The sequence below is a fragment of the Pantherophis guttatus genome, chromosome 14, assembly GCF_059756535.1.
Source record: "Pantherophis guttatus breed Tessera chromosome 14, ASM5975653v1, whole genome shotgun sequence".
NCBI lineage: Eukaryota > Metazoa > Chordata > Lepidosauria > Squamata > Colubridae > Pantherophis > Pantherophis guttatus.
Window position 1 is genome coordinate 19,139,338 of NC_142076.1, and position 24,349 is coordinate 19,163,686.

Genomic DNA, 24,349 nt, shown 5'->3' on the forward strand with positions numbered 1-24,349 from the left:
TGCATCCCGGGGGTCACATGATTTCCTTTTTTGTGACCTTCTGTTGAGGAAAGTCAATAGGGAAGCCAGATTCACTTAACAACCAGGTTATCCACTGCCATGATACACTTAAAACGGGGCAAAATTCACTTGACAAATGTCTCGCTTGGGAACGGAACGTTTGGGCTCCATTGAGGTCGTAATTCAAGGACTACCGGTAACTTGCTACGACTGATTACAGCTGCTTGGCGGAGCGGCGAAACATGTCAAACGAACAAGGAAAATCAATTCCGGTTGCCATGATTCGACCTCCAAAAACGTTTTTCACCCCGTTTTTTCTCCTTTGCACCCTAAAACCCCAGCGGGCCCTGTGCAAAAATCCCTCTACCTCAGCCTGTCTCAAAATCTGGGAATTCACCTTTTCACGGGAGACGGACTTGTGCCTTCCAAATGTTGACGGAGCAGCTGTCTTTAAAAAAACACACCAAAAACTACCGTATTTTTCAGAGTATAAGATGCACCTTCCCCCCCCAAAAGAGATTGAAAATTTGGGTGCGTCTTATACTCAGAATGTAGCTTTTTCTGAAGCCTTTTTTCAGTCCTAACGAGGCGCTAATGAGGCACTAACGAGCGATCTTCCCATCTTTGCCTGCTCCCTCAACTCTCCGCTGTGCTTTAACGTGATGCTAGCCGAGTGAAGGGATCTCCATGCTTTGCTCCGACTCTCAGCTGTTCTTTAGAAGCTTTTTTCAGCCCTAACTAGACGCTAGCCGAGTGAAGGGATCTCCATGCTTTGCTCCGACTCTCAGCTGTGCTTTAGAAGCTTTTTTTCAGCCCTAACTAGGCGCTAGCCGAGTGAAGGGATCTCCATGCTTTGCTCCGACTCTCAGCTGTTCTTTAGAAGCTTTTTTCAGCCCTAACTAGGCGCTAGCTGAGTGAAGGGATCTCCATGCTTTGCTCCGACTCTCAGCTGTTCTTTAGAAGCTTTTTTCAGCCCTAACTAGGCGCTAGCCGAATGAAGGGATCTCTATGCTTTGCTCCGACTCTCAGCTGTACTTTAGAAGCTTTTTTTCAGCCCTAACTAAGCGCTAGCCGAGTGAAGGGATCTCCCCCGTGCTTTGCCTGCTTTTCTCATTGCTGCTTCCTCTCAGCTGTGCAGAAGCTGTTTTTTTTATCCCCAAGCAGGGGATAAAAAAACTAGCAAATGAATGTGCTGAAGCTGACCAGACTAAATGAATCCCTGGTAGGCAGATTTATTTTTTTTCCTATTTTCCTCCCCAAAGATTAAGCTGCGTCTTACACTCCGAAAAATACGGTAAGGAAGAGACAGCTAAAGGATGTCTCTTTCATGACATGGGCAAGATGCTATTCTGACCGATGGATTTGAGAGCTGCTAGGGATAGCTGTAGGGGACACGCAATGATCCACTGGAGAAAAGAAACGTCCTGCTCAAATCTGGCTGGAACGAACAGGAACGACGCAACCTGCGTAGAAGGGTCATACCCACGCGAGTATGGGTATATGGGTATCCTACACATGGTCATTGGGTAAAGATGTGGCTTGGATTTTTCCATGCGGATCCTGAAGGATCTAGGGCTGTGCCTGCAGGGGGGCATCGAGTCACAGGCTCTCTTTCCCCCTACCCCGCCATCTTGCCTGGCCGTGCCTAGACGTCAAGCGCTCCACTGATGGTCTGGTCAGTTCCCATCGAGGACCGAGGCAGTGTAGTTCCCTGGGTAGAGACAGGAACTTGGAGAAGTGCTGATCAGGCTGTAGGCAGAGTAGGCTACCACGGAGCCCAGTGTCAGCCCTGTCATGTAGGACACCGTCATGGTGTTACCTGGGAGCGAGAAACGGAGAGGAGAGGGTTACGACTCTTGAGTCTCCATCGGAAAAGGGCAAGGGATGTCCCGGGGGGGAGGGAGGGCAGTGACATCATCCTACAAAGTACGCAAATTAGACAACAGACATCCTTTGCAGGATGATGTCATGATGCACATGATGTCATCGTTTGAGGGATGACCGCACACATAATTTATTTTAATAGTTTTTCTCCTCAACAGGGATGGATAGATATAGATAAATGATGGATAGATGATGGATGAGACGGATATAAGAAAATGAAAGATGATAGATAGATAGATAGATAGATAGATAGATAGATAGATAGATAGATAGATAGATAGATAGATAGATAGATAATTATGGAGATAGATGGATAAATAGATAATTATGGAGATAGATGGATAGATGATGGATGAGAGGGATATAAGAAAATGAAAGATAGATAGATGATGATAGATAGATAGATGATAGATAATTATGGAGATACATATAAGATAGATAGATAGATAGATAGATAGATAGATAGATAGATAGATAGATAGATAGATATGGATATAGATAGATGATGGATAGATAGATATGGATATAGATGGATGGATGGATGTATAGATAGATAGAAAGTTAGATAGAGAAATATGAGAGAGAGATGAATATACAGTATATATATGATGAATTATGATATATGATAGATAATAGATGTTAGTTACAGAGAAAGAGAATAGATGATACGTAGATACAGAGAATCCAAGAAAGAGATAATAGATAGAAATAGAAAATGAGAAAGATAATATAGATATAGAGAATGAGAGAGAGAGAGATGATAGCAAAATAGAGATTCTCTACAACCCTCGTTCTCAACTTAGGAACCTTTAAGGTGGGCAGATTTCAGTACCCAGAATTCCTCATGCTGGCTGGGGAATTCTGGGAGTCGGAAGTCCAGACGTCTTAAAGTTGAGAAGCCCTGCTCTACACGGTACTTGTTCTACTGAAAGAATTAATTAAGTGGCAGAGGTGCCAACATTGTCCCCTCTGAACTAAAAACTCCTTCCGGCCTTCTTTTCTGACAACAGCGTCTCACAATTCTTGGGGGGGAGGCATGCAAAATAGTTGCTTTAACTAACCTGCCAATTCCCGCTGCTCGGGGCTCACTTTCCCGGCCGCCAGGATCATGGGGACGCTGCCGAAGTAGCCGTTGGTGATGCCCATCAGGAGCGAGAAGATGCAGGGCCAGGCCGGGTGGCTAAAAGTGGGCTTCCCGTTGGGGTAGACGCAGAGGATAAACAGAGGGATGAAGACCACTCGCAGGCAGGAGCAGAGAAGGAGGTGGGCTCCCCTCCAGTCATAAGGCAACGCCGCCAAAATCTGGGAAATGCGGAAAAAGGAGAACCGAATTCTTACAAATCTGCGGAATCCACAAGAGAAACATTAAGAGACTTCCTGGATCTGTTTTAGGTAGAGTTTTGACCTCGGCTTCCCCAGCAGCACCAAGCAGATTCCTTGTCCCGACAAAAATCCCTTTTATTTAATTTACAGTGAGTTCCTCTGCAGCAAAGTCTTTCCTCTCCCACCGTCTTTCAAGATAGTTCACAACTATCGACCTTTATCAGGCTTGGAGAGTGGCCAGGCCGATATCTTTCAGACGCCGCAATACTTGGGAAGAATGCAGGAATGAACTAATTGTCTCCTGCAAACTCCACTCCCCTTTCGCTCCTCTTTTATTCCCTCTGGGAGAGGCCCTTCATCGTCCACCTGTGGCCTTACTCCTGAGTCGACCCTTGTTCTTTAGTTGTTCCCTTCGTCTGGCAACTCTGTGCATGCGCACACTGGGAACAGGATCCAGCTGTTCTTCTGCCTCACTGATGTCCGACTCTGAAGGCAGCTGACAACTGTCAGACGGCCCTGGCTCCCTCTCTGCCTCCGATGCAGAGCCCTCGTCAGAGTCTTCCCCAGACTCCAGGACTGGCCCAGGTTCCTCCCCAACCTCCTCACTGTCCGAATCTGCTGCCAGATCCGCTGGCCACTGGCGGGCCACAACAGGTTAGCAGAGCCTTTCTCCCACGCGAAGGCAAAGCCAACTATCTGGGGTTCACAGGTAGACTGCCACAGGGCAGGGAGGCTTGTTTAACCGGAAGACACGGGATTCTCTGCCCCTGTCAAACACAGGCAGAGGTTAAGAATCCCACCTGGGATTTATTAGTGGAAACTTCTTCTGAACCTGCCAACTTTGGAGGTGGCCATCGATCTATTTTCAAGCAACTTTTTTTCCCCTAGTTTCAAAGTCTTTTTTCCCCACAAGAACAGCTCGGATTTCTGCCTGGAATGCAAGATGAAACTCAGGGCTGGGGTGGGGTGGAGAGAAAAATGAGGGTCAGAGACACAAAGGGAGAGGAGGACACATCAAAGAGATACTTGTCATCATCCCCTCCTTTGATCTGACCTCCCTGCTTGCTTCATTTCTGCTCATCCTGTGACCCCATCAGAAAACCCTCTGGCAAAGGGTACATATCCCAGATCTCGGCTGTCCCCAATCCCAGAGGAGGAATGGCACCTCTGACCCTGTGACACACACACACACACACCCTTGCAAATTTGGGGTTCTCCATCTGCTTGAGGATCCTGGCCAAGAGGGTTGGTTACCTTGCCCACGAAATCGGAAAGGTTGAAGACGGCCATGATGAGGATGGGCAGCCATTCCCCCAAAGTGCAGTTCCGGATCTCCGATTCCAGCCCAGGGAAGAGGCACAGCGTGATGAAGTAAGTCACGGCGATGGAAAGCATGTAGGTCCAGATCAGGCGAGAGACGATGGAGCGATGGAGCATCATGTCTGTCGGAATCCAGAGAAACAAAGCGGTTAGGCCACAAAAAATGCTTTTCATCCTGGCTTGTCGCCTTCGTCCTCCTTTCTTTCTTTCTTTCTTTCTTCTTTCTTTCTTTCTCTTTCTTTCTTTCCTTCCTTTCTTCCTTTTTCTTTCTTTCTTTCTCCCTCCCTCCCTCTCCCCTTTCTTCCTTCTTCTTCTTCTTCCTTCCTTTCTTTCTCTTTCCTTCTTTTTCTTTTTCTCTCTTCTTTCTCCCTTTTTCTTCTTTCTTTTTCTTTTTTCCTTTCTTCCTCTTTCTTTCTTTCTTTCCTTTTTTCTTTCTTTCTTTTTCTTTCTTTCTTTCTCCCTCCCTCTCCCCTTCCTTCTTCTTCTTCCTTTCTTTCTCTTTCCTTTTTCTTTTTCTCTCTTCTTTCTTTCTCCCTTTTTCTTCTTTCTTTCTTTCTATTTCTTTCTTTTTTCCCTTCTTCCTCTTTCTTTCTTTCTTTCTTCTTTCCCTTCTTCTTCTTTCCTTTCTCTTTTTTCTTTCTTCTCTTTTCCTTCTTCCTTCCTTTCTCTTTCTTATTTTTCCTTCCTTCCTTCCTTCCTTCCTTCCTTCCTTCCTTTCCTTCCTCCCTCCCTCCCTCCCTCCCTCTTTTCCTCCTTTCCTGCCCCTAAAAAAAGCAATTGTAAAAAAAAAAAAAAGGACCAAATGTACAAAAACAAGCTTTTAAAAACCATCATCAACCTTTGGCCTTTCCCCTCTTGAGGCTCTGCTATAGTTACCTCTGAAGCTTGGCCAACTCCTTTTTATTTCAGGTTGAGGGACGTCAAATCTAACGTAGGTGCCACTTGCAGCCAGCTCATCTGCATCTCCAAAGGTGTCGGGAGGAGACGCATTTTGTCTGGGCAGCCGATTCTCCTTGGAGCGAAAGGACAGAGAAATAGCAACCACCAACGTCAACTGGCAAGAACCCCCAGCATAGCTCAATGGATGAGGAGGAGGTTGCAATGATGATGACGATGATGTAATAGTTGGAGGTACACTGCTTTTAACATGGAGGATCTCTACAATCATTTTAGCCAACATGCCAATTCTGAGTGTGTTCTGACCCAGGCTTCCTTAGAAAGTATACAGCACAATCTTAGTCCTGGAAAACCTCTTTAATTCATACGGCTGTGAATTACTGTCATTCCCAGTCCGAAAGGCTTCTCAAACAGTCTTTCAAGGGAGTGTTTACAAACACCCACCTTATCTCCCTTGGAATGCTGCCAGAGAACTAATTGCCACACGCAGGGCAAGGCCAAACTTAGCACAGAGTCAAACAGAGCTTTCCCAAAGCTTTTACCAACCAGATGAACTAAATTGCTTCCTGCTCACATCCCGTTCGCTTCTCTTTTATGTCTTAGGGGAGAGGCTGATCATCTCCAAGCCTTACTCCCAAGTCGACCCTGTTTTCTTAATTGTTCCTGTCTTCTGGCAGCTCTAGGAACAAGCTGATGCTGTTCTTCTGCCTCACTGATGTCAGACTCCGGAGACTCCAGAGCCAGCAAAGAACTATCAAATGGCCTTGGCCCCCTCTCTGCCTCCGACTCAGAGCCCTCGTCCAAGCCTTCCCCAGACTCCAGGACTGGCCCACGTTCCTCCCCAACCTCCTCACTGTCTGACTCTGCTGCCAGCTCTGCTGGCCGCTTGGGGGGGGGGCGGGGGCACAACAGTGTGAATCTCTCCTGGCACAGATAGACTCATCATTCATTCATTCATTCATTCACTCACTCACTCATTCATTCATTCATTCATTCATTCATTCATTCATTCCATCCTTTCCATTCCATCCATTCCATCCATCCATCCATCCATCCATCCACCCATCCATCCATCCATCCAATCATTCACTTATATATCTGGGAGCTCAAATGATATACGTGGCTTCTCATTTTTTTTCTACAACCCAACCTTGTGAGATGAGATGAGCAGAAAGAAGAACCAGCAGCTGAAAGTGGATTTGAATCTACATCTCCTTAATTGCACTCAACGTTTTAACCAAGACACAAAACTGGTAGTTCTTTTGATTATTCATTCCTCGGAGAACCATCTCTTGTGCAAAAAGGGGAGGCCGAAATCCCCCAAAAGAACTCTAAAGCCCTCTGATCGCATCTAATGTATCTTCATCTTCCCTGCCACTTTGAAGGTGGACTTTCTGTCCCTGTGATCTCATTTGAATTAACTTCGTCCACCAGGAGAGGTCACCATTTCTCTCCTTCAACCAATCCTTAGATCCTGGGTTTACAATCTTTACGTAGGCTTACTTTTCAATATTTGTGCAATTGCATGTTGGTTTATGTTAATGGTGATGCTGGGAGTGGTGAGCAGTGAGGAAGGAAGGAAGGAAGGAAGGAAGGAAGGAAGGAAGGAAGGAAGGAAGGAAGGAAGGAAGGAAGGGAGGAAGGAAGGAAGGAAGGAAGGAAGGAAGGAAGGTTGAAGGAAGGAAGTAGGGAGGGAGGGAGGGTTGAAGGAAGGAAGGAGGGAGAGGGGGAGGGAGGGAGGGTTGAAGGAAGGAAGGAGGGAGAGGGGGAGGGAGGGAGGGATGAAGGAAGGAAGGGAGGGAGGGAGGGATGAAGGAATGAGGGAGGGAGGGTTGAAGGAAGGAAGGAGGGAGGGAGGGATGAAGGAAGGAAGGAGGGAGGGAGGGATGGATGAAGGAAGGAAGGAAGGAGGGAGGGAGGGTTGAAGGAGGGAGGGAGGGTTGAAGGAAGGAAGGAGGGAGAGAGGGATGAAGGAAGGAAAGGAGGGAGGGAGGGATAAAGGAAGGAAGGAAGGAAGGAAGGAAGGAGGAAGGAAGGAGGGAGGGAGGGTTGAAGCAAGGAAGGAAGGGGGAGGGAGGGAGGGATGAAGGAAGGGAGGGAGGGAGGGAGGATACCAGATTTACAATCTATGTAGGCTTACTTTTCAATATTTGTGCAATTGCATCTTGGTTTATGTTTTATTGTTAAAGGTGATGCTGGGGATAGTGAGGTTTTCCAGCAGTGATGAAGGAAGGGAGGGAGGGAGGGAGGGAGGAAAAAGAGAAGGAAGGAAAAGAGAAAAGAAAGCAAGGAAAAGAAGGGAGGAAGGAAGGAAAGGAAGGAAGGAAAGGAAGGAAGGAAAGCAAGGAAGGAAAGCAAGGAGAGGGAGGGAGGGAGGAAGGAAAGAAGGAAAAGAGAAAAGAAAGGAATATTATGTTACTTTTGCTGTCATATTTGATCAATGTGATCTTGGAGGGGCATATAAGCTATTTCGATTCATACTACTTTATATCCATCTTCCCAATATGTCGAGTAAGGAGCCAATTCTCAAAACTATAACCCTAATATTTCCAGAAAGATACCCAGGAGGTTAGTGAAAACTGTCTCAAAAAATGCAAAAACTCAAGAAAGAGCACAGATCATTTCTGGCTACAACTTACAAATCGGATGTCTTCTGCTGTGACGTCATGGTGGACTCTGTATCTGATGCCGTTGTCCATCGGCCCTTTCAACTCAGAGGCCCCGGCCTGGGATCGGGAGGTGTAATACCTCACAAAGTAGGTTTGTTTCACCACGAGGTGGAGGACAAAGCAAGAGAGCTCCAGTATAATGGAGATGCAAAAGAAGATCATGGTGTTCTCCTTCTCATCAGACAGAAGAAGCTTGGTGAAGATGCGACTCAAGGAGATGATGACCCCAGCAGTGCCTGGAAGGAAGAGATGGAGTTGAGTTTGGGTCTTAACACTAAGACCACCACGTGGACAATGGCATTAGTAGAGTTTGGGAAGGCTTTGAGTCAGACCTGGAAGCCATCTTTCTACCTTTGAGCCTTCAGGCTTCAGGCCTGCCACAAATTCTACTGTGGGAAAATGGGAGGGGGATTGTATAGAGCCGTGATGGCGAATCTATGGCACGCGTGCCACAGGTGGCACGTGTAGCCATATTGGTGGGCATGCAAGCTCAGCTCCGGCACGCATGCACGTGCTGGCCAGCTGATTTTCGGGCCTTCTGGGCCCACCAGAAGTAGGGAAACAGGCTGTTTCCTGCCTCCGGAGGACCTCGGGGGTGGTGGTGGGGAAGGCCCATTTTTCTCTCCCCCCAGCCTCCAGAGCCTTTCTAGGAGTCTGGGGAGGGTGAAAACGGCCTCCCCCCTGCTCCCGGAGGCTGGAAACAGCCCATTTGCCAACTTCTGGTGGGACCAGAAGTTGGCAAACGGGCCATTTTCGGCCTCCGGAGGCCTCCAGGGGGGTGAGGAAGGCCGTTTTCGCCCTCCCCAGACTCCTAGAAAGGCTCTGGAGGCTGGTGGGGGGAGAAAAACAGGCCTTCCAGTCCCACTGGAAGTTGGCAAATGGGCCGTTTCTGGCCTCTGGAGGGCCTCCCGGGGGGGGGAGTCATTTTCACCCTCCCCAGACTCCTAGAAAGACTCTAGAGGCAAAACAGGCCTACCATGCCATCACGTGCCAGGAGCGGGGGGTCACGCACACATGCGCGGGGGCAGGGCGCATAGAATTATGGGTGTGAGTTCCTGGTTTTTCATTGACGACATTTTGCTTCTCATCCAAGAAGCTTCTTCATCTCTGAAGCTCTCCAGAACCTTATTGGATGAGAAACGAAACATCTCCAGAGAAAAACCAGAAAGTCCAGTTGCCTGTTGAAAAAAAAAAAAACACCTTTGGGACAATGGGATGAATCAAGAACGCCCCTATTTTTAAGTGCCAGAAACGAGAATGAATTATTGAAGAGGCAGATCTCTTGCTACCTCTCCTTCAGACTTCAGTGAACAGGTTTAAGCTAATACTCACTTTCTCCCGTCATCACTCCTTGAGTGTACCGCTTCGGCAGCATCCCGGTGTAACCATAGAAACTGGATTGCTGCACTTAAAAGGGGAGAGAGACTTCAGCAAGCAAGAGAGAAGGAGAGTTACGACGTCTAAGTACTAGATTTAAATATGAGTCAGCAGCTGCCAAAAAAGCCAACACGGTTCTAGGCTGCATAAACAGAGGGAAAGAATCAAGATCACGTGAAGTGTTAATACTACTTTATAAGGCCTTGGTAAGGCCACACTTGGAATACGGCATCCAGTTTTGGTCGCCACGATGTAAAAAAAAAGATGTGGACTCTAGAAAGAGTGCAGAGAAGAGCAACCAAGACGATTAGGGGACTGGAGGATAAAACATATATGAAGAACGGTTGCAGGAAGTGGGTATGTCTAGTTTAATGAAAAGAAGGACTAGGGGAGACATGATAGCAGTCTTCCAATATCTCAGGGGCTGCCCCAAAGAAGAGGGAGTCAAGCTATTCTCCATAGCACCTGAAGGCAGGACAAGAAGCAGTTGGTGGAAACTCATCAAGGAGAGAAGCAACTTAGAACTAAGGAGAAATTTCCTGACAGTGAGAACAATGAATCAGTGGAACGACTTGCCTCCAGAAGTTGTGAATGCTCCAACACTGGAAGTTTTTAAGAAGAGATTGAATAACCATTTGTCTGAAGTGATGCAGGGTTTCCTGCCTAAGCAGGAGGTTGGACTAGAAGACCTCCAAGGTCCCTTCCAACTTTGTTATTCTATTATATTCTAGAGTTCGATTTATTAGATGTCATCTATCATAAGGGACTTCTTCTCCACCACCTTCCTGACTCCTTTTTGGTCAACAATGACAACGTCGTTCATGAATGTCAACCAAGGACACCCTTGTTCCTAGACTGGCTGGGAAAGTTTCCCGCTCCCATTCCCACACATACCTGTGCAACCAAAGGCCACCACGCCTACCGCCATAAGATTGACTGCATAAGCTTGGTGCTGGGAGAAGAGATCAAGCCAGACATCACACATGCTCACAAAGAGAAGAGGACCCAAAGCAAAGAGATACCCTGAAATGAACAAAAGAAGCATGCCATGAAAGAAAGACAAGGATGCTACAAATGCCAGATGTTTAACTTCCGGCATATAAATTCTCCAGCATGGAGATCGTTGAGAGCAAGAAATATTCAGGTTATATATATTATATATATATATATATATTCAGGTCATAGGGACATGGTGGCTCAGTGACTAAGACACTGAGCTTGTCGATCAAAAAGTCAGCAGTTCAGCAGTTCGAATCCCTAGTGCCGCGTAAACGGGGTGAGCTCCCGTGACTTGTCCCAGCTTCTGCCAACCTAGCAGTTCAAAAGCATCTAAAAAATGCAAGTAGAAAAATAGGGACCACCTTTGGTGGGAAGGTAAGAGCGTTCCATGCGCCTTTGGCATTGAGTCATGCCGGCCACATGACCACAGAGACGTCTTCGGACAGCGCTGGCTCTTCGGCTTTGAAACAGAGATGAGCACCGCCCCCTAGAGTCGGGAACAACTAGCACCTATGTGCAAGGGGAACCTTCACCTTTACCTTTAATATTCAGGTAACATCTCTAAGGCTTCCGTCTTGAACTTCTGACTGAAACTTTGGAGGAAGACATGGAGAAGAGAAGACATACAGAAGGTTCTAACCCTGGCTACAACTTCCCTGGTGAAGAGCAGAAACCAAGAAGTGAGACGGAGAAGACAAAAAGATTCTGAACATACCTACAGTGATCCTGGTGTGAAGACTCAGCATTTCGACCAGGACGTTGTTGAGAAGGACCGCAACCAAGGCTACTAAAATGTAGGTCAGGCTCATGTCAAACACAATCGAAGTCCCTGCAGAAAGACACAAAATTTTGGCTCGTACGCCATGTTAAACCGGGGCCTTGCTTCACAAAGGTGTTGCTGAATTGATTGAGTTCACACAAGACCAGTGGTGAAATGTAAAATTTGTTAGTACCGGTTCTGTGGTTGGTGGTGGGGTGGGGGTAATGTGACTGGGTGGATGTGGCCAACTTTTTTTAAAAAAACTTTTAAAAGCATTTTTTCTACAACCTTAAGAGGTTGCAGAAAAAAAAAATGCTTTTAAAAGCCTCTGACGATCAGGCAACTCAGCTGGGATCGTCAGAGGTTTTTAAAGGCATTTTTTTTCTACCACCTTTTCGGCCGAAGAGGTTGCAGGAAAAAAATGCTTTTAAAAGCCTCTGACGATCCCAGTTGAGCTGCACGATCATCAGAGGCTTTTTTTTTTTTTTACTTTTTTACTTTTAAAAGCATTTTTTCGGCCGTAGAGGCTCAGCTGGGCATGGGGGGGGGTGCAGGGATTTTTGCTACCGGTTCTCTGAACCACCCCCCGCCATCGCTACCGAATTGGGCGATCCGGTCCGAACCAGTCCGAACCGGGAGCATTTCACCCCTGCACACAACGCTAAACCAAAACCAAGAAAATTCACAATCCGGCTTGGTGGGAGGTGTAAACAGATGAAAAAAAAAGGAGGAACAGAGATAGGCATATAAATTTAATTTAAAAAAAAAATAAGAAGGGAAGGAAAAGTATGCAGTGAAGATTTTTGGTGTTCTTTGGGCAGGTTCAATAAAAACTGGAAACATATGAAGAGGAAAAAGAGCAAGATGCTTTCTCAATAATTCAATAATAAATTTATCTTGTCATATTTATTTATTTATTCCACAAAAGACTTTCAAAAGTTTCGGAGAACTTTGGAATAGGGAAAAAAAAGACACCTACCTGGGTATTTGTGATGAAGGTAATCAACATCTGTGATAAAGCTGTTGTAAGGCAAAAGAAAACCAACACCCGCTAGAAGCATGGCAAAGTAGATTCCATGGTAACGATCTTGAGGATCAGGGTTTTCACAGACTAAGCCCATAAAAAAAGACAGAAAAGTAACAAGTTAAACGAAGCGGTCGCTAAGTGAAACTAAGTGTCAGCTGCCACTTTATGCTTACTTGTGCTTCACTACCACGCGGTCTGTCGTGAACTCTGGGGAGGCGAGGATGAAGAGGGGGAATGTTTGGGGGAAAGCGAAAGTAACTGCTGTATCTCCCTGAGAAGCTGCCTCAAGGTCACCCGGCTGGGAGAAGAAGGCAGCTGCCTACCAACCTATGCTTGAAGTGACTATTCTGAAAACATCTTGCTTGAATCTGATTGGTCATGGAGTGGGACGGTCAATGATGGGAGGCAGTTCAGGGAGTCAAAAGTTGAACTTAGGGGTTTTGGCTCATGATTCTCGGTTCTGGCTATGCATTGCAGCATGTTCTGTCTCCGTCTCACACACGCACACCAGCAGTCGACCAAGAGTTAAAATAAACCAGCAGACAAGAATTTCCTCTGATAACAGAATTGGCAGCAACCCAGTGGCTGCTTGCCAACAGTCTTTACTTACAAAGGGAGGTTTATCTCCTTCGACCGAAAACATCGAAGTCCACAAAAGCCAAAGAATAACCAAGTCCAGTCCAAAAAATCAATCCAAGCAGAGCATATAACAAAGTTCCAGAATTGCAGAATGACTTGCTAGCTTTCCGTTTTGTCCGTCACAAAGCCTGAATGGCCACCACACCCCCTTTTATCCCCTGTGGGGTGTAGTCCAGTGACTCAGCTTAATCTCTGGCACGCCTCCTCCTCTGCTGCGCGCGCTTGTCTTTCTGACGCTGTCGGGGATCCAGCCAAGACTTATCTCCGTCGCTGTCTAACTGCGGCTGCTCGGAAGTGCCTGGCTCCTGGCCTATCTCTTCTCCTTCGGAAGACACCTGAGGCATTGCCAGAGAGGAGGGTCCTGGAGAGGGAGGCCTTGCCAACTCCTCTCCTTCACTTTCGGAGTCAGTTTGAGGATTGGTCACAAAGCTCAGGATTCACTCCTCAAATCCAAAGAACTGAAAACCAGGTTCACAAACATCGCCGGTCAATGCAACCCTATGCTTTTCAAACCCTTAATCCCAACCGTCGCTAGAGCTCTAACCAAAGGCAAGCGGAAAAAGAAAAGGAAAAGGATTTCCCCAGAACAAACTAGAAGAGATCCAAACCTTCCATTGAACGCAGGGGTGGGTTCTAATTTTTTTTACTACCGGTTCTGTGGGCGTGGCTTATTTTGTGGGTGTGGCTTGGAGGTCATGTGACTAGGTGGGCATGGCTAGCTGGTCAGAGTCATTTCTGGAAGGTCCTCGCACTTACGACCAGTCCTTGCACTTACGACCCGACTCATTTGTTTGCTTTTAACACTGATCAGCTGTAGGGCGGCCCTTTGAAGCCCCGCGGCAAGAGTTTAAACAATTTTTTTCCCTCTAGTCCTCAGCTGGGACTCAGGAGGCAGCAATAGATTGGGGGTGGGACCAAATAAAAGGTAAGAATAACGCGGGGGGGTGGGTGGGGGGGAGGGAGGGCAGGGGGGAGAACTGGTTCGGTGATGTCATATTGTCACCGCTACCGGCTCGGCTGAACCGGACCGAACCGGGAGGAACCCACCACTGATTGAACGTGAGAAGCTCAATGGTCAATAAGAGAACTTTATGAACATGGAAGCCAGGTTGAATGAGAATCACCCTGGAAACCCAAACAGAAGTCCATCCAGGGGTGAAATCCAGCAGGTTCTGACAGGTTCTGGAGAACTGGTAGCGGAAATTTTGAGTAGTTTGGAGAACTAGCAAATACCACTTCTGGCTGGCCCCAGAGTGGGGTGGGAATGGAGATTTTGCAATATCCTTCCCCTGGAGTGGGGAGGGAATGGAGATTTTTGCAGTATCCTTCCCCTGGAGTGGGGAGGGAATGGGGATTTTGCAGTATCCTTCCCCCAGGAGTGGGGTGGGAATGGAGATTTTGCAGTATCCTTTCCTTGCCACGCCTACCAAGCCATGGCCACCAACCCACACGATGCCCACCAAGGCATACCCACAGAACCAGTAATAAAATAATTGAATTCCACCACTGAGTCCATCCATAGGTCCTTCAGGTCGGGATAGATGGCCATGTAAGAGAAGAGAACCACAAAACACAAAAACATCGAAGGACGTTTAGTTGCTATCTCAAAAAAGCACTATTCTCCATGGGAGCTACATCTGGAGAGGTCCCAAGCCATCTCTTCAACTCTTACCTGGTTCCATGAAGGTGAGGACTCCTTTGGTATGACCTGTCTTCTCCTGCAGCTCTTCTTCTTCCAGCTGGTAGCTGTCAAAGCTGAAGCTCATCACGATGTTCCCTTCAGGTGTCACCACTGGACTTCCCTCCTTGACATGGTGGTTTCCTCCCACGGAACCCATGGCTGTTGACCTAGACGTTGGAAGAAAAGAACCCCATCTCCATGCATGTCTTGGTGGGTCATCAGAATTGCACACTTATTCTGGAATACTTTTTGAAGGCAAGTATTCCTGGGTGAAGCTAGTAATCTTTCAGCTATTGGAAGTTCAAAGCACCAGAGAAGGATGGTTCTTGTAGGACACAAGAGACTTCAAAACCTCCATCCGTTATCAAATCAATTCTTCCATTCAAGCATTCAATAATTGGAATTTTGCCTGAATGGGATTACTTAAACTGGTCTTCTCCAATCTCAACATGTTCTAGACTTCAACTCCCAGAGTTCTTAGTCATGATTGTATTGAATGGGGAATTAATAGAATAGAATAGAATTCAAAATTCTCTTAACCAACCTCCCTTAACAACTGTCTCACTTAGTGGCAGAAATTTTGGGCTCAATTGCGGTCGTCAGTCTAGGACTTCCTGTATTTTGCTTTCTCCCATTTTTTTTTTTTTTTATCTTCCTTGCTATTCCTGGCCAAACTTATACTTGCCCTGGAAATGTGTCTTCAGAAGCAACACCTCCTAGCCGGATTTTACCTCTTTTTGTTAACCGCCAAAGCGTCTAACTGGTTTTCCCAGTTGCAATGGATGGCTGGGAAAGTTGGACCATAAGGAAGGCTGAGAAGGCCAAAGAATGGAGGCCCTTGAACTCTGGTGCTGGAGAAGACTCCTGCGAGTCCCTTGGACTGCAAGACGATCTAACCAGTCGGTCCTAGAGGAGATCAACCCCGACTGCTTCTTAGAAGGCCAGATCCTGAAGAGGAAGCTCAAATACTTTGGCCACCTAATGAGAAGGAAGGACCCACTGGAGAAGAGCCTAATAATGCTGGGGACGATGGAGGGCAAAAGAAGAAAGGGACGACAGAGAATGAGGTGGCTGGATGGAGCCACTGAAGCAGTCAGCGTGAGCTTAAATGGACTCCAGAGGATGGTAGAGGACAGGAAGGCTTGGAGGAACGTTGTCCATGGGGTCACGAAGAGTCGGACACGACTTCGCGACTAACAACAACAAAAGAGTCTAAACAAGATTCTAGTCCACCAGATGTCCAAAAGTCAGAATCTGACTGTGGAAGAACCGTATTTTCCTTCTCTGACCCCAGCAGTAACCAGCCCAACCCTTCCGTTTTTTTTTTTCCTACATGCAAATTTGCACACATTGATAAGCTCGGCGCTCGACCGATTTCCTGGAATAACATCTGAGCACGGTTCTTAATTTCTCGGGGCTGACAATAGGGAGCAGTGCATTCGTATTCTCTTATTTCACAGCCCTCTTTTTTTATCTGCAGAGGGGGAAAACAAACAGGCTTCTCCCCTCCCTTGCTCAGGGGGAAAATATGGCAAGGTATATCCAGCTGAAAATTCAAACTCCATTTTTTTTATTTTTTATTTTTTTTGTAGCCGACTAGGCGTCCTTTGATGTTGTTCTCTTTTCTGGGAAGGAGATCCTTTTCTTTAAAGTTTGAGCTGCTATTGGGAAGACCTGCAGCTGGTATTGTTAGAGGGGTGAAGTTGTGCTTAATTAACCTTATGTTAACTCTTTTTAGCCGGTGAGAAAAAAAAAAAAAACACACACACACACATGAGAGAACACCAAGCACCCCACACTTCTCCTCCTCCTCCTCCTCTGCTTCCCTTGAAACCTCCCTCCCTTCTATCAATGATGAGGTTATGGAGTTGGGTAATGAAACATCTGCAAGAAAAACAACCAAGCTCGGAGAGCACCAACAAGGATCCCATCCTCCTCCTCCTCCTCCTCCTCCTCCACATTGCAAACCCAGCTCCCTCCTATCACTGATGAAGTTACCCAGTTGGGTCGTGAAAAGCAAGAAAAACAACCAAGCTCAGAGAAGACCAAGGATCCCACTGTCCTTCTCCTTCTCCTCCTTCTCCTTCTCCTCCCTCTCTTCTTCCTCCCCCTCCCTCTTGATCTATAAATGCCCTTCTTCTTCTTCTTCTTCTTCTTCTTCTTCTTCTTCTTCTTCTTCTTCTTCTTCTTCTTCTTCTTCTTCTTCTTCTTCTTCTTCTTCTTCTTCTTCTTCTTCTTCTTCTTTCTCCTCCTCCTCCTCCTCCTCCTCCTCCTCTTCCTCCTCCTCCTCCTCCTCTTCCTCCTCTCCACAAACCCTATTCACTTCTAGCACCAATGATTTTACCTAGCTGGGTCATGAAATAACCCAGCTCCGAGAGGACCAAGGACCCTACAGTCCTCTATCTCCCCTCCTCCTCCTCTCCTTTTCTTCCTCCTGTCCTCCTCCTCTTCCTCCCCTTCTCTCCCTAACCTTTTCCTCCCTTCTCCTCCTTTTCCCTTTCCTCCTCCTTCTCCTCTTCCTCCTCTTCCCTGCAAACCCCATTCCCTTCTGTCACTGATGAAATTACCTAGTTGGGCCATGAAATGTCTGCAAGAAAACAACCAAAGCTCAGAGAGCTCCAAGGAGCCCACCTCTTAAACATTCCTGAAGTTGAGTTACTCTGATCTAAATTCCGGGGCTCCTCCTGCCCCGTCCTGTAGAACATGTGAAAAAGTGCCTGGGTTGGCTGTCCTTCTGCCATCCTTATCCAGACGCAGAGAAAGGAGGATAGATGTTTCTTCACCCCCATTTCATCAATCTTGTCCAGAATCAGTGTGTCAGTTGCCTTGGCCACCGGTACAGATCTCTTGGGCTCCATCTAATAAACGGGGTCGTTTGTTTCTCAAAGGTCTCCTTGATGGAACAGTAGGGCCCGGATTGAGATGGGGGATCCTAAAAGCTGGATTTAGGAAGTTTCTTCCCAGTGCAACCCAATCAGATCTGTCTCCAGATCCCTGAAGGCAACCCAGGGAAGGAGGGACCCACTGACAGGTGTCTCCCCCCCCCTCCACCCTATTGCCCTGTGCCAGCTTAGACTCCCAACTCCCTAAATGACCAACCAGAAGGATCCAGACATTTTTCTGAGGGGTGCCAGCAGCAGCTTGGAGAAGTCAGGCAGGCAGGCAGGCTGAGAAAGGAGGGGGGGGTGAAGCTCAGGGGTGGAGGAACCTCCGCCAAGGGGTCTCGGGTGGGTTTCTCCAAAAAGGGGGAAAGGCCACCTACCCAGGCTTCTTGCATATGGAGGTGTGGGGGGGATGTTCTAGTTTGAGGGTCTCCCGACCCCCGTCCCGCCACTCCAACAGACCCTCCTTCCCTCCCTTTGTTTCCCCCCCCCACTCCGTGGGATACAAAGGCCAGAGACCCTTCCCCATAGGATGCGGCGCCAACAGGTTTGCGCGCCCAGCGCCCCTCCGCGTCCGCGTCTCCCTTCCTTTTCTCCCCCCCCTTCTCTGCCCCCACGGCGGCCGGCTCGGGCTCACCTCTACCCGGACTGCTGGCTCCCGGCTCCGGCGTTTGTTCCTGCCTGCTGCCGCAGCGCCGTCCGCTCCTTTTTCACCGCCGCCCGGGCTCTTTCACCCTCGCCTGCCCCGGGCCGCTTTCCATGGGCGCCCCTCGGCTGCTCCAGGCGCGCTCCTTCTGGGGAGGGCCCCCTGCTCTCCTCCCCTCCCTCCCTCCCGCTTTTCTCTTGTCCTCTTCCGACCCGCTTTCTCGTTCTCGCCTTTCCTCCTTGGCTGCTTCGCTGAGCCTGGGAGAATCGCTTCTCTCTCTCTCTTTCTCTGTCTCTCTCCCTCCCTCTCTCTCTTTCTCTCCCTCCCACCCTATCTCTCCCCCTCTCTCCCCCCCTCTCTCTTTCACACACTCTCTCTCTTTCTCTCTCCCTCCCTCCCTCTCTCTCTTTCTCTCTCCCTCACTCCCTCCCGCTTTTCTCTTGTCCTCTTCCGACCCGCTTTCTCGTTCTCGCCTTTCCTCGTTGGCTGCTTCGCTGAGCCTGGGAGAATCGCTTCTCTCTCTCTCTCTTTCTCTGTCTCTCTCCCTTTTTCTCCCTCCCACCCTATCTCTCCCCCCCTCTCTCTCTTTCACACTCTCTCTCTCTGTTTCTCTCTCCCTCCCTCCCTCTCTTTCTCTTTCTCTCTCTCCCTCTCTCCCTTTCTCTCCCTCCCACACTATCTCTCCCCCCCCTCTCTCTGTCTTTCACACTCACTCACTCTCTTTCTCTCTCCCTTCCTCCCTCTCTTTCTCTCTCTCTTTCTCTCTCCCTCCCTCCCTCTCTCTCTCTTTCTCTCTCCCTCTCTCTCTTTCTCTCCTTCCCTCCCTCCCTCTCTTTCTCTCTCTTTCTCTCTCCCTCCCTCCCCCTCTCTCTTTCTCTCTCTCCCTCTCCCTCCCTCCCTCTCTTTCTCTCTCTTTCTCTCTCTCTCTCTCTTTCTCTCTCCCTCCCTCCCTCCCTCTCTTTCTCTCTCTCTCTTTCTCTCTCCCTCCCTCCCCCGTCTTTTTCTCTCTCTCTCCCTCCCTGTTTCTCTTTCTCTCTCCCACCCCCCCCTTTTTAAAAAAACACCTTCCAAATTTGCAAGCAGAATATCCGTCTTTCCTCCTCCTGTTGGCCTGGTGATGGTTTCTTTGCACACACACACACCAACCTCCTTGTGGCAGATATAATCAGTTGGGCAACAGGCACTGTTGTGGTCCAACAAACAGAAGCCACATCTGCTGCTCTCGGCAGAGCTGGCAAAAGGCAAGGCAGGAAATGAATTTACGGGGATTGATAAGACCGGGCTGCCTTCCCTGCTCCAACGGGGAGAGGGAGGGAGGGAGGGAGGGAGGGAGCATGTAGCAGCAGCCGATGGAGGAGAAAAGCCACGAAATGGAGGGTTTGGGCAAAAGAGCCACGGTGAAGGAGGTGGAAGCCTTTTGAACAAAGCAGCCACAGGTCGTCCTCGACTTGCGACCGCCATCGGGACCGGAATTCCCGTTGTTAAGCAAAGCCGGTTGTGAAGGGAGACAGGTCTGATTTTAACGACCTTTTGTTGCCAGGGAATCGAACAGCGGTCATTAAGCAAATCCTCGGGGAAGGTTGGGAACGGGGATCAGCTGACACCCCACCCCCCAAGAGGCCGCAACCATCCTCAATACATGCCAAGCACCCGAATTTTGACTTATAAGGATGCGGCGATGTTTGTAGGTGTGCGAGGAGTGGTTGTAGGTCAGGTTTTTTTCAGACAGTTTTCATAACTTCGAATGGTTGACAGGGCAAACTGCTACTGTAGTATATAAATAGAGAGCAAAACTCACGCCCTTCTAGCACTGATGATGTTGCCTAGCTGGGTCATGAAATGCCTGCAAGAAAACAACCAAATTCAGAGAGCCAAGGGCCCTACGGTCTTCTCCTTCTCCTTCTCCTTCTCCTTCTCCTTCTCCTTCTCCTTCTCCTTCTTCTTCTTCCTCTTCTTCTTCCTCTTCTTCTTCTTCCTTCCTTCCTTCCTTCCTTCCTCTTCCTCCTCCTCTCTGCAAACCCCACTCTCTTCTAGCACTGATAATGTTCTCTAGTTGGGTCATGAAATGCCTGCAAGAAAACAACCAAATTCAGAGAGCCAAGGGCCCTACGGTCTTCTCCTTCTCCTTCTCCTTCTCCTTCTCCTTCTCCTTCTCCTTCTCCTTCTCCTTCTCCTTCTCCTTCTCCTTCTCCTTCTCCTTCTCCTTCTTCCTCTTCCTCTTCCTCTTCCTCTTCTTCTTCTTCTTCTTCTTCTTCTTCTTCTTCTTCTTCTTCTTCTTCTTCTTCTCCTTCTCCTTCTCCTTCTCCTTCTCCTTCTCCTTCTCCTTCTTCCTTGCTCTTCCTCTTCTTCCTCCTCCTCTCTGCAAACCTCACTTTCTTCTAGCACTGATAATGTTCTCTAGTTGGGTCATGAAACGTCTGCAAGAAAACAGCCTAACTCAGAGAGCATCAAGGACCCCTCCTCCTCTTCCTCCTCCTCTCTGCAAACTCCCTTCTGGCACTGATGACGTTACCTGGTTGGATAATGAAACATCTGCAAAAAAAAAAAATGACCAACCTCAGGGAACACCCAGAACCCCACAAGTCACAAAGATGCCTATTTGCAATCCTAAAATCCCCCCTCAAAGAGGGAGAAAAAAATATCAATGAATAAAAAGAGCCTTGGTGGCGCAGCAGACTAAAGTGCTGTTAAATAGCACCAGCTGCCTGCAATTACTGCGAGTTCAAATCTCACCAGGCTCAAGGTTTGACTCAGCCTTCCATCCTTTCGAGGTAGGTAAAATGAGGAGCTGGTTTGTGGGGGCAAATAAACTGACTTTGTATAAAAAAGAACACCGCTTGGCGGGGCCAAAACCCTACTAAGCAGATACATACAAAAGTATGAAGATTATTGCTTAACGCATTGTAAGCCTCCCTGAGTCTCCGGAGAAGGGCGGCATATAAATCGAACCAATAAATAAATAAATTAAATAAGTATGCAAGCAGTCCCTGCTACCCCCCGCCTCCCCCCCCCAGAAAATGCCAAAAAAAAAAAAAACTGCCAATGAGGCAAGGAAAGAGCCTTGATAGTACAGTGGTCTACGCACCCTGTTATTAACACAGCTGCCTGCAATTTCTGCTGGTTCGAATCTCGCCAAGGCTCAAGTTTGACTCAGCCTTCCATCCTTTCTAAGGTAGGTTAAATGAGGACCCAGTTTGTGGGGGCAATAAGCTGACTTTGTATAAATAAGCTGACTTTGTATAAATATACGAAAGTATGAAGGCTATTGCTGAGCACATTGTAAGCCGCCCTGAGTCTCCGGAGAAGGGCGGCATATAAATCAAATTAAAAAAAAAAAGGAAATGGCACAGCAAAACAACCTGTGTCTCGTGCCAACAAGCCTGAGCATTCATGGAATTCCTGAAAAAAAAAATCTGATTTTGTTTTTCAAAACCCCTCTTTTTGTTCTTCTGAGGATGGGGGGGAGGTCGAGGTTGGGAGAACCTCTTGCAAACAAACCCTGTGCCCAATTCTAATTCTAACTCGGCTCCCGGCCCTAACCGTTAGTTGCCATCTGGCTCATGAGGGATGGAAACCTAATTTATCCTCGCCCTGATTAAGTTAAGCTCTATTAGGCTGTCTCCTCCTCCTCCTCCTCCTCCGCTCAGGACACCAGCCTTGCGCTGGCGATAACAAGCAGGAGGATGCTTTCGGAGAGACCATCCACGGTTGTCATGGCAACAATGCAGAGAGAGAGAGAGAGAGAGAGAGAGAGAGAGAGAGAGAGAGAGAGAGAGACCGTGGGTGCTCATGTCACCGTCGAGACAGAAGCGAGGGCCAACCTGGTGCATAACTCAAGACGGTTTCCTCCTTGGCAGGCGGCCGCCTTTCTCCCAAGCGAGATCACTCATTGGTGCAAAATGCAGCGGCCCGCATGGTTTCGTGCAGACCCCCCTGTGCGGAGCTGCGTGCAGACCTCTCCTGCGGGAGCTGCGTGGGCTGCCGATTGGCTCCTGGGTGCAACTCAAGGTGCTGCTTGTCACCTTTAAAGCCCTTCGTGGCTTGGGATCAGGTGTTGTGGCCCGTACGTGGCCTGTGCAGCTAGTAGCTGATTCCGACAGCGAGGAGGCTGGTGTGGTGCTGTGCCAGCAGCCTGTGCAGTTGGCACTCAACTCGGACAGTGAGGAGGCTGGAGAAGATGTGGTGCCAGAGGCGGGGATTCAACCAGGGCCTTCAGATCCTCCAGAAGCTCCTTTAAGTGAAGAGGACGAAGAGGAGGAGCCTCTTCTCGATGCACGGCCGCGCAGAGCTGCCAAAAAGCAGGAGTGGCTCCTCAGGAGGAGGTCTCCTCGAGAGTAAGGCTTGGGGCTAATTGGCCACTCCCTTAGCCTATTTAAGGAGGAACGCCAACTGAAGCAATTTGCAGGGAACAACTTCATTCACAGACCTTCGTGTCTTGTCTTGCTGATCTTATCAGCTTCCTGCAAATTGCTTCTGGGCATTCTGCCAATCACAGTAAGCTTTCAGTTTTTATTCTTTGAATTCTTGGCGGCTGTTAATGCAATTAATTAACAGCCGTTGTTGTAAAAGACTGGTTTATTCAGTAAACTAAGGTTTGAACGGACTTTGTGTGTGCTGCGTTCTTTGGGGTCCGTAGCTGGGGCAGAACTCCAGGTGATCTGAGGGACCATCTCTTTCCGGTCACATCTACCCGACCCATTAGAGCGGGGAGGCATGGTATTTAAGTGGTTCAGGCCGGTTCAGGAGAACTGGGGGTGGGCCCCTCTTTCTGGAACATCATCCCCCCACAGAAATTAGAATGGCCCCTACTCTAACACTCTTCCGGAAGGCGCTGAAGACCTGGTTGTGCCAGCAGGCCTGGGGAACCCGGAGTGGGATGGAGCCCATTAAATGCCTCGTGTGATGTGTTGTCGCTGGGGTGGGGGTTATTTTATTATATACAATTTATTATATCACCCTTCTCGTCATAAAACGGGGCAAAACTCACTTAACGGTCTCCCAAAAATTTTGGGCTCCATTGTGGTCGTAACTCGAGGGCTCCCTATATTAGGGCTAGAGGGGGGGAGATTCAGAGTTAGATCTCCAGAGTTAGATCTCCAGAGTTAGATCTCCATCATCTCCACTGATGATGGGCCTCATTGGCTGACCTTGGGTCAGTTGTCCTCTCTTGACCCAACCAATCTTTGCAGCGATATCACAGACACAAGGAGACGAGAATATAATTCCATGCACATCTTGTTGAATTAAACAGAGGAAGCACGGACATGAAAGGCACAGATGAATTAAAATATTATTCATCATTAGATGGCGGCATTAAAGGCGCCTTCATATTTGCATTCTGGGACAGGGCGGATGAGAAGAGAAATTTACCCTCTCATTTCAGAGGAAAAATATCCATCCAAGCCAAATCTTTTATTGGCTAGCTCCCTCTTCGTTTTCTTTTAAGTTGCTAACCTCATTGGGTTTTTTTTGTTTTGCTTTTAAATGAATTGGTTTGGCTGAAGGAATCCCATTGCATTAACGACTTTTGGATGGATGTGGTCGGAGGCTTATAAATATGGGGGGAAAAAAGGGGGGGTATCACCTTTTTTAAAGCCAGATGTCAGTTTTGGTAGCTGGAAGAACTGGTTCTCTGCCCTAATGACCAGCTGGGTAGGCGTGGCTCGGTGGTCATGTGACCATGTGGACGTGGCCAACTCAACATCACTCACGTCGATGGGCGCTTCGCCTTAGCTGTTACAATGTAATAAGGGTTAACCAGAGAGGCAGTTTCTGTAAGCAGGGCAATAAAGATTAGGCTAGAAACAACACCAGAATGTTTCAGTTCCTTACAGGATTAGCCCTGTAAAGTGGGAAAAAAAAAAAACAAAGTAAGATTTCTTCCAACAACTGGTTCTCCGAACTGCTTAGAAAGTTAACAACTGGTTCTCCCGAAGAGGTGCGAACTGGCTGAATCCCACCACTGGAGATACTCCAGAGCAGGGGTCTCCAACCTTGGCAACTTTAAGACTTGTGGACTTTAAGCTTTGCTGGCTGAGGAATTCTGGGAGTTGAAGTCCACAAGTCTTAAAGTTGTCAAGGTTGGAGACCCACGCTCCAGAGAGTATACTATCAGGTCCAAAGTGAAACAACTATCTGAAGGGTTATCTCTCCCCTACTGCATCCACCTAACCCACCAGGATGGGAAGGCACATTGTAGGTATGTTGTGGGTCCCGTCGATAAGGGATGCGGTGAGACCACAAAA

General features: G+C 48.1%; 1 protein-coding gene across 1 annotated transcript; it reads right to left on the reverse strand.

The window, feature by feature from the left end:
• Nucleotides 1-602: 602 nt before the first annotated feature.
• On the reverse strand, nt 603-18,252 carry SLC29A4 (solute carrier family 29 member 4). Its single transcript, XM_034436579.3, has 11 exons — nt 18,096-18,252; nt 14,568-14,743; nt 12,209-12,340; nt 11,185-11,298; nt 10,365-10,493; nt 9,426-9,500; nt 8,064-8,329; nt 5,404-5,539; nt 4,462-4,649; nt 2,946-3,186; nt 603-1,819 (listed from the first exon to the last, which is right to left on the reverse strand). The coding sequence occupies exons 2-11, from the start codon at nt 14,731-14,733 to the stop codon at nt 1,677-1,679; spliced, it is 1,590 nt and encodes a 529-aa protein (XP_034292470.2). The 5' UTR covers nt 14,734-14,743; nt 18,096-18,252; the 3' UTR covers nt 603-1,676.
• Between the last annotated feature and the right edge of the window lie 6,097 nt (nt 18,253-24,349).